The 9,196-nt window shown below is 40.7% G+C and overlaps 1 protein-coding gene across 1 annotated transcript; it reads left to right on the forward strand.

Annotated features, from left to right (window-relative positions):
- Positions 1-1,733: 1,733 nt before the first annotated feature.
- On the forward strand, positions 1,734-4,182 carry LOC143624094 (growth-regulating factor 2-like). Its single transcript, XM_077094838.1, has 3 exons — positions 1,734-2,105; positions 2,648-2,854; positions 3,416-4,182. The coding sequence occupies exons 1-3, from the start codon at positions 1,820-1,822 to the stop codon at positions 4,180-4,182; spliced, it is 1,260 nt and encodes a 419-aa protein (XP_076950953.1). The 5' UTR covers positions 1,734-1,819.
- The last annotated feature ends 5,014 nt before the right edge of the window (positions 4,183-9,196 follow it).

Raw genomic sequence — 9,196 nt, forward strand, 5'->3', positions numbered from 1 at the left:
CACCCGGCGCGGGACAGGTTGGTAAAACAAAAGCGTTTTCGGTGTCGGGCATTGAGCGATAAGTTGATGCGAATTCGACCGGTTTCCGTCACGTTCCTTATGGAGCTAAAACAAAAAAAAATATTGACATTCGGTTGGTTTTCGTTATATCTGTTACGATACGTATTAAAACAAAATGCGGTGAGTCTACGTGAATTCGATCGGTTTCTGGCACGTTTGTTATGATACAAAAACTAAAAAAACACAATTGACATTCTGTCAGTTTTCGTTACGGTAACCGAGCGAAAAAAATCTGGATAATAAAAAAATTGAGGTGCACGAACGGGGTGGTGTCCGTCTGTATACTCGGGCGTTGGTAAAACTCGAGCGTTGTCAGTCTCGAACATTGAGGCGATGGGTCTAGGCGGAATCAGTCGGTTTCCATCACGTTTGTTACGGTACCGGAAGTCAATTAAACAAAAAACCATAAAATTGACATTTGAGCGGCTTCAGTTATCTCGTTACAATAATATAACTAAAAAAACAAAAAACGCAATTGATAAGTATGGTGTCGTCAAAGCGGCACCAAACTTATCAATTGTATAATATAATAATGTGTCCGCTAAAACCAACACAACTAGGGTTGTCACTTTTACCCGAAATCCGAAACCCAACCCGAAAAAACCCGTACCCGAACCGAAAAACCCGAACCCAAGAAGATACTAACCCGTACCCAAACCGAAGTAATTCGGGTTTGATTTATAAGTTTTGGGTCAACCCGAGAAATCAGAATAAACTTTTAGTTTTGAAATTAAATATATTTTTAGGTATAATAGACTTAGTCTTAGCCACGAAAGTTATCTGTTACTGACCCTAATCGATTGTTGTCATTCCAACTATTATGGATCAATTGTTTATTGTTAATTTATGTTTTCCGTTTATTACTAATAGAATCCGTAATTGAAACAACCAAATCACGTCCGATTGAAGAAGATTATGGTTTGAGTCAGTTACTTAGTTTTATTCTTCTTTTGCATTGTTTTATAAAGTTATCTTAGTTTATCATTTGATTATTTGCGTTACGAGCAAAAAAAAATATGTTGTTTTAATTTTAGCATTGAAGTTTTCTAATTTTTTTTTGTTTTTTGTTTTGTTTTCTAAGATACTCGAAACCCGATTAACCCAACCCGAAAAACCCATGAGAGATTTGGGTTGGGTTTCGAGTTGAGATTTAAAACTTTGAAACCCAAAAAACCCTACCCGAAAAACCTGAAACCCAAAGAACATCCCTAAACACAACCCTTCAAGACCTTGTAGGAAATCACGCTTATATTAACAAAACAAAAAAATTGAGTTACTTTGGCAGCCAATTACATTAATAATTAAAAACATAACAAATCTAAATAAAAACACATTATTTGAAATAAAGTCACGTGTTTAACAATATACCAAAAACAAAATAAAATTAGTTTAATAACCTCACGAATAAGTTTATAACATGTAAAAATACAAATAAAAAATGTATTGATTTAACAAAGGTTGAGCATATTAAACGTTAACACTTTGCAAACAAAATACTCTGGTGTAACTTGCAAAAACCTTAAAAAACATGGACTCATCTGCAACATATTTCCATAGTGGATTACAATGAAATCTTAAACTCCAAACTCCCTTTTGAATCATTTCACTTCACTTCCGTCCATATTTGTTCATGTCTCTCTCTCTCTCTCTCTCTCTCTCTCTCTCTCTCTCTCTCTCCTCCATAACTCACTGTCGTCTTCTTCCACACCTTTTAAACCCAACCAACATGAACAACCCCTTCTAGATTTAAAACAAAACCATGGCCACATTCGACAACACTTGTGTTTTATCTCACGATGATAATAAAACCAACAGATCTGACGATCATCATCAACTCTTTCTTCAAACCTGCAAGTCTTCTAGAACCGATTACTTTGACCAACCCAACAAGTCAATGTCTTTGAGATCTGATTCTTTACTCTCACTTTCAGCTGCTGACTCCAATAATATGCTTAGCTTCTTTTCTGCTTCATCCGACAAAGACTCAAACCAAACTTCACTCTTTTCTTTCTACCAACCCTCACATTCTTACATTAAAAATACAGGTATATTATTACTATTATTATTATTATTGTTACTGTTGTTGTTATTATTATTATTATTATTAATAATACTAATTTTAGGGAGAAATTGGATCCTAGGAACAAACCTAACGAATGTTGTCATAGGTTTTAGGTTTTGGTTTGGTAAATCTTATCTCCCCAGAGCATAAGTTACTAAATCCAGAGCTATAGCTATAGTGACTTGTACCTTATGCATAAAAAGACGTACATTTGTATAGTTTTTTTTTTTGGGTTTTAAGATGGTGTTTATGGAATAATGGAATATTAATATGATCTTGTTGTTTTGACTTGTAGAATAAAAATGTAGGTTTTCACTGTTAATAATGTGAATTTACTAGTATGCATGTCCCCATTAAAGTTATGCACATTAGTAAACATGTGATGGGTCTTTTCAGTGGCATCTATAATGTGGGTTATTTGGAAGCAAGTTTTGTTCTTGGAGTCTTGTCAAGTCTTTTCTTTTTTCCTTTTTTTGCTAAATCTTTTTTTTTTTTACCAAGATTCTGATTTATTATTGGTTGTAGGTTATGGTTATGGAGGTCCTGTTTCAAGGTACAAAGGACCCTTTACCCCTTCTCAATGGCTGGAGCTAGAACACCAAGCTTTAATCTACAAACACTTTGTTGCTAATGTCCCGGTTCCGTCTAATTTGCTTAATCCGATCCGAAAATCGCTTAACAGTTTCCTGTTTCCGGGATCTTTGTCTTCAATATCATACGCGCCTGGTTCTTGTATGTCTTTTTAATTAACATAACTTTCATTTGGGGTATGCATAGTTCGGTTTTGGGCTCAAACCAAACAAAAAACCAAAGATTTAGTTTTGGGGCTTTAGAAAACTGCTTGGTTTTGCTTTTTTCAATGCGTTCGGTTTTGGGCTAAAACCAAACCAAAAACCCAAAATTTGGTGTTTTAAAAATCATTATGTTTCCGTTTTTTAGGTTTTTTGTTTTTACAACGGGTTCGGTTTTGTTTTTTTGTCTTTACTACTTGGATTTAAAGTTTTACTCCAAAAAGAAATGCCTAATTTTTTTATAACTTAACAATTAATTGATTGTTGCACATTTAGATTTAAAATATTTAGGCAACACAGTTTATCATTTTTATATAAGTTATTAAAAAACGAGTTTTTCCGTTAGTGTTTGGTTATTTCGGTTTTTGGTCATAACAAAGCCGAAACTGAACTGAAAATAACGAAACTGTCAATTTTTTATTTGGTTCGTTTCGGTTTCATACACACCCCGAACTTTATTAGATTGTTTCAGAATCTGATTTGCATTTAATAATTAATGAAGATGGATGGGGAACTTTCCATCTGGGGTTCGCGGGTCCCACGGACCCGGAGCCAGGGAGGTGCCGAAGAACAGACGGGAAAAAATGGAGGTGCTCTCGAGATGCAGTTCCGGATCAGAAATACTGTGAACGACACATCAACAGAGGCCGCCATCGTTCAAGAAAGCCTGTGGAAAGCCAAAATGGCCAAGCTGTCACCGGTCCCAGCAATTCCAAAGTGGGCCCACTTGTTTCCACCTCATCTGCTCCAGTTTCACAACCCATTGCTTCAACTCCCATCAACAGGACACAAGAACCTCAAGTCTATTCCACTAATTACGGTTCGTTTTTGGACCATGGCGCATCGAACCCGAACCCACTTTCGAATTTTGTTGAGCCGCTTAAACTGGACTGGACCCAACTCTCAATGTCGATTCCTGTGACGGCTTCAGATTTCTCATCGTCATCAAACTCTCCGGCTCGAGAGAAACTTGTGGGTTTGGGTGGTTTGACTAATGACCTTGACCATGACCCAACACAGAAACATGCATCGAACTGGATTCCCATTTCGTGGGGGAACTCGAGCTCGATGGGGGGTCCACTAGGAGAAATGTTGAATCGGTCATCGGGTGTGGAGACAAGTGAAATGTGGGACGCGGTTGGTTATCATATGGGGTCCGGGTCATCACCAACCGGGGTTTTACAGAAAAGTACTTTTGTTTCGCTTTCGAATAGTAGTTCGGGGAGCAGCCCGAAAAGGGCAACACTTGCGAGTATTACTTCATTGTGATTTGAGAAAATGGGAGTTTTTAGTGTGAAGTTGTGACTAAAACATGTTTAAAAAGGCAATTTTATGGTGCCTATAATATTCTAAGTGATTCAATATTTTGTATTTAAGATATTGATGAATGTTTAACTTTACCAGAAGCTGCTGTTTGTTGAGGGTTCCAACAGCAGTAGACCCGAACATGCATATTCTGTTTTCTTTGTAAATTATTAATTTGTTGATTTGTGTTATGTTGTGTTGGTAACATCTATGGGTGCCATTCTGATAGAGTCTAGAATCTAGACTCAAGCAAATGATACGATTACTTAGATAAAAGACCCAAAAGACCCGGTTCGAGAAACGATAGTCTCCATATTACAATAGAACTAGATATAATTAAGCAACTTTGACTCCTTATGACTTTGACTAGGTCCAATAAATAGCTTTGACTTTGGTGTGCATCCCTTCTTGTGTGATGGGTTCGTATCACATTCATGTGCGTATGGTACTGCATTGGTTGTTATGGCTCGTGTATTAGAGTCGAAACATAAACCATCGAGTTCTAAGCGTATAGCTATGTAACAATCTTATAACTAAATGAATCAAATGCATATATTAAATGAATAATGAAGCTAATACGACTCAATGTACACAAAGAAGTCCATAAAACAAGGCAAACTGTATGTAGAATTAAAAAATGGACAAGAGATCCGTGTACACTATACACAAAGAAAAGAGTTACAGAAGTCCAAATATGTCTAATCCTTTTCTTAGCGTCATTAACTTCCCTTCTACGAATGATTATTAAGATTAAGATTCACAACATAATCATCCCATACATAGGAGTGTTCATCGGGGAACACTCAAAATCAAAACAAATGCACACGATTAAGGGGAAATTGGACTTCAACAATCCAAACCGGTACCAGTGTACGAAACATGTACCGTCAGTATCAATTCGGTACCAACTTTTTGAGGTTTCCGGATCAGCATGGGTACCAAAAATGATGGGTATGGTACCGGTGCCGGAGGCAAATATTAGGTGAAATATCGATGTGCCACCGATTCCAAACCTCAAAACGTTGGTACCGAAATGATACAGACGGTACCAGTACCCAGTACCATTTCCTCATTCCAATAATAAAACCTCTTAGACAAAGTGTTGTGGGCAGCAAAGAGGGACGACAAGTGGCGACATGGGCGAGAACACCGCCCCCTAGGCGACAAAGGAACACCGCCCTCCACTACACATAGCCTAACTAGAATATTAATAACATGGTTTTGTGTTTTAATATTAAAACATGTTAAGCATATGAAATGGTTTAATTGAACAAGTTACACCATTAAAACAAGTAATTTTTTTCTTTTTAAATAGACATCCCACTTGATATACTTTTACTTATTTTTTTTCTAGGTAATTAAATTCTTTCGGTAAATCTGATGTTCTTTACACAAAACATATATAATGGTCCAAAATTCTTGTCATAAATTAAATAAATTCTTAACCAAAGCAAAGAGTCAAAGATGAAACCTAAAGAAGAGTAGATGACCAAACAAAAAAATAGTCAACTTTGCCAAAAACACAACCAACATGCCACATATGTATTCTGTTTCTCCAAATATCAATTCAGAGAGCCCTGCAATATCTTAAAACAACTATACGACATATTTGGTTTCTCAGACACCTATAGTGAAAACAAATAAAGCTCAAAACTAAACTGCAGTAGTTGCTTTCTATAAATTGGCAAAATATATATATATATATATATATATATATATATATATATATATATATATATATATATTTAGTGTAGTTACTCGTTACCAACATTTTTGCATTCCTAAAATCACTCCACATAACTTCGGTTGAAGAAACACTAAGTGACCCCGGCAGATTAAGGATAATCTTAGGGTTAAGTAGATGTTTCCCACGAGGGTTAGGTCCGGCAAATATGGTTATTCTTCTCAACCTGCAAAACAGACACCGTGAGCTCGTCACTGAGAAGGGGGGGGGGGGGGGGGTCCTCCTTGTGACCACCCTCCGGCGTGAGAATCAGACTAGATTACTCTGAATATAAGTGTATATTAAGAGAAATAGCTAGAGACGATAAGATAATATCAGATGATCTGTCCTGATACCGTTCCAAGGTGTTGGAGTATTTATAGCCGAAGGTAGGTTTCCAAGCAGGTACAACCAGCTGTATAATACTCCTTTTCCACCAACTGTGGGCTACGTACGTGCCATGCTGGTGGTTGGTGGGTAGGCAGCGGCTGATAGTGACATGGCCGGCTGTGTACTATTCCTTTTCCACCAACTACAGGCTATGTACGTGCCACGATGAGGGTTGGTGGGTAGGCAACGGCTGATAGTGACATTTTGTACTGGAGCATGCTCCTCCTCGTACTATTGTCGGTGAGCTGTCACCCTATGATTGGTTCATGGGCTGCTTTGGTCAGATCTTGTCTATTTTGTCCATACCTGGCAGGTATAGTACAAAAGATCTTCCAGAAGCATACGAACTGGCTCTTTTGGGCGGGAATATTCCCGCCTTGCTCATTCCTTCTTCAGGTGACATTGCTGAAGTATTAAAAGTTAGTGCCTTATGCGTGTAGCTTTACTGTTAGTGCGGGTAGCCTTCCTTCTCAGCTTGTACCCATAGCTGCGGGAACAGGCAGGGTACTGTACCAAGGGAGGCTTTCCTGCGGGAACAGCTGGCTTATTGCGTGTAAGGTCTTCATCTCTATGAGCATGGTGGGTCTTGCGGAACCAGTTGGTCTTTGCGCAGACGTACCCCATCAAGGTGTGTCTTGCGGGTCCAACTGGGCTTTGCGGAGACCTACCTCTTCAAGTCCCCCCAGTCCATTGTTCTTCTCATGAATTAGTGAGGTGAACTTTTGGACTTTAAGCAAGGGGTTTTGAAAGAGGTTTTTGTTTTTTAAGGTTTTCCGTGGGGATTCTTCCCGCGGTTTTCCTAATGTCACTTGCAGAAATTCCCGACTTTTCTGCCTGATCTTTGGTTATGATGCGGGTAGGTGTTTAACCTCTCCACTAGTCGGGAGTGTTGAGTTTCACTTGTATAGGCTCTCCACGAGGTTTTGGTAGTTTTGGACATAGTGATCAGTTATGTTAAACCACCAATTCCTCCTTGAAGTTTCAAACAAGCCAGTTCTCAACGTTCCCGCTATACGGAGGTGTTATTTCCCTTTCCGCAAGCACGGCCCATAAGATCCTTCTTGGCTTCAATTCCCTGCAAGTGCTAAGTATGTGAAGGGTTTCGCCTTGACACTGTACCCGCACTTGTCTTATGGTTTTTTACTTCCCAAGGTAAGGGGGTATATTCCCTCTTATTTTTGAGTCTTTTTGAATCTTTTTGAAATTCGAAGAGTTGGTGAAAGGATAAGAACAGTCCAAACCGTTGAAGGGACGTTAGCGTCTTCCGACGGTTTCTTCTGACAGTTTCAGGACATGCTGGAAGTTATGGCGACGTGACATTATATGGTCATTCCAGACGCTTTTTCAGGCGCGTGGGCGCGAGTTTTCGGGCGCGTGGGCGCGAATTTTACGGCACGCGTCCTTACGGCACGCGTCCTGTCGACAGCTGTTGCCAGCTTGCTTTTCACGTGTCATCTTCTCATTGCTCCTGCGCTTTCCTCTCTCCGCATTAAATTCATCGCATTCATTGCGATGAGTATATAAAGGGAGGAGAGGATGCATCTCAACTCACACTTTCACTTCCTTCTTCTTCTAAGCGATTTCCGGCGAATACTCTAACTTTTGTCGAGCATTCTCCTGAAATCGTTCTTCTTTTCATCCCCAACATGTCTTCCCTTCACGATCCAGAAGTCACCGCCGAAGAGTCCGACGTGTATATCGAGAACCCAACGTCCACTTCTGACAAGGACGATAAGAGTACTGCTGGCGAGTGCGCTCTTTCCGTCGACCTTTATCAGTACATCGTCAAGAAGTTCATGCTCGAGCCTTTCGAGCCTGAGTTTCCTGAGCCTCACCAGACGGTGTACGATGCCCCCAAGGGCAAGATAGGGGTGTTGCTGCATTCTTCATCTATGGGAATCTCAGGTTCCCATTGACGAAGTTTGTGTACCGTGTTTTGGAGAAACACGGTGTACACTTGACGGAGGTACACCCAATGGCGATCGCCAAGATCCGCCATTTTGAATGGGTGTGCCTCATTCTGGGTGTGGAGCCCCGCGTCGACCGCCTGATGACCTTCTACTCTTGGAGGTGCATCCAAGGCTGGTACACCTTGGTCACTCGGATCAAGGGTTTGAAGATCTGTGCTACCGAGCGCAGTTTTCGGTCTTGGAAGCGGGAGTTCTTCTATATCTCTGCCTGTGTCGTCCCTATTGCGATGACATTCAAGAACGGGAGAGCACTCCCCAACCTTCACGCCTCCAACTACCAGGAGGCGGAATGGTTTACCAAGATCTCCCGGATCCAGACTCCGGTTTACCGATTTGCGGAGTCTGGGATGGTGATGCTCGGTATGAGCCGGGTGTGGAAAGGTGCTGGGGCAGAGGCGCCACAGATTCCCATCGTCCTCGAATACGGTTTGAACTCTATCCCTTATGGTATGCTTCATATTATTTGCTAATTTAGGGTTTTTGTTCTAACCATTTCTTTCTTTTTATTTTCAGAGGGAAACAACTTGCAGTCGCTTCTGCAACCGCGTGAGAGCGGTTGGTCCCGCTCGGCTGGGTACTCGTGCTCTTGATGAGAACGAGTTGCCCATCCTGGAGCAAACGGCGGATCGGTTTGTGGAGGTCTACCCGCCAGGCCACGAGATTCTGAGCGCCACGCGGCCAGGTAAGGGTTTCTTTAACCCCCGCCCTCTCCATGCTCAAACCTCTGCTGGAATTCCTCTAATTTTGTCATCTTCTGATGAGGAATCCGCAGATGGTCCTTTCTTCGTGAGGAAGAAGAAGGCTGCTGGCGCGAAGGGCAAGTTGAAGGTTGCCTCCACTGCCGATCAGGGGAACCGGTCTGACTCGGAGACCGAGAGCGAGGAGGCAGTGGGGA

Source organism: Bidens hawaiensis, unplaced genomic scaffold (assembly GCF_021521415.1).
Source record: "Bidens hawaiensis isolate Kalapana, Puna unplaced genomic scaffold, B.hawaiensis_p1.1 tig00003653_1, whole genome shotgun sequence".
In the NCBI taxonomy this organism is placed as follows: domain Eukaryota; kingdom Viridiplantae; phylum Streptophyta; class Magnoliopsida; order Asterales; family Asteraceae; genus Bidens; species Bidens hawaiensis.

Coding starts and splice junctions, on each gene's coding strand:
- LOC143624094 (XM_077094838.1), top strand. CDS start 1,820: ATGGCCACATTCGACAACACTTGTGTTTTATCTCACGATGATAATAAA. Junction 2,106..2,647: donor TTCTTACATTAAAAATACAG/GTATATTATTAC, acceptor TATTGGTTGTAG/GTTATGGTTATGGAGGTCCT. Junction 2,855..3,415: donor ATCATACGCGCCTGGTTCTT/GTATGTCTTTTT, acceptor TAATTAATGAAG/ATGGATGGGGAACTTTCCAT.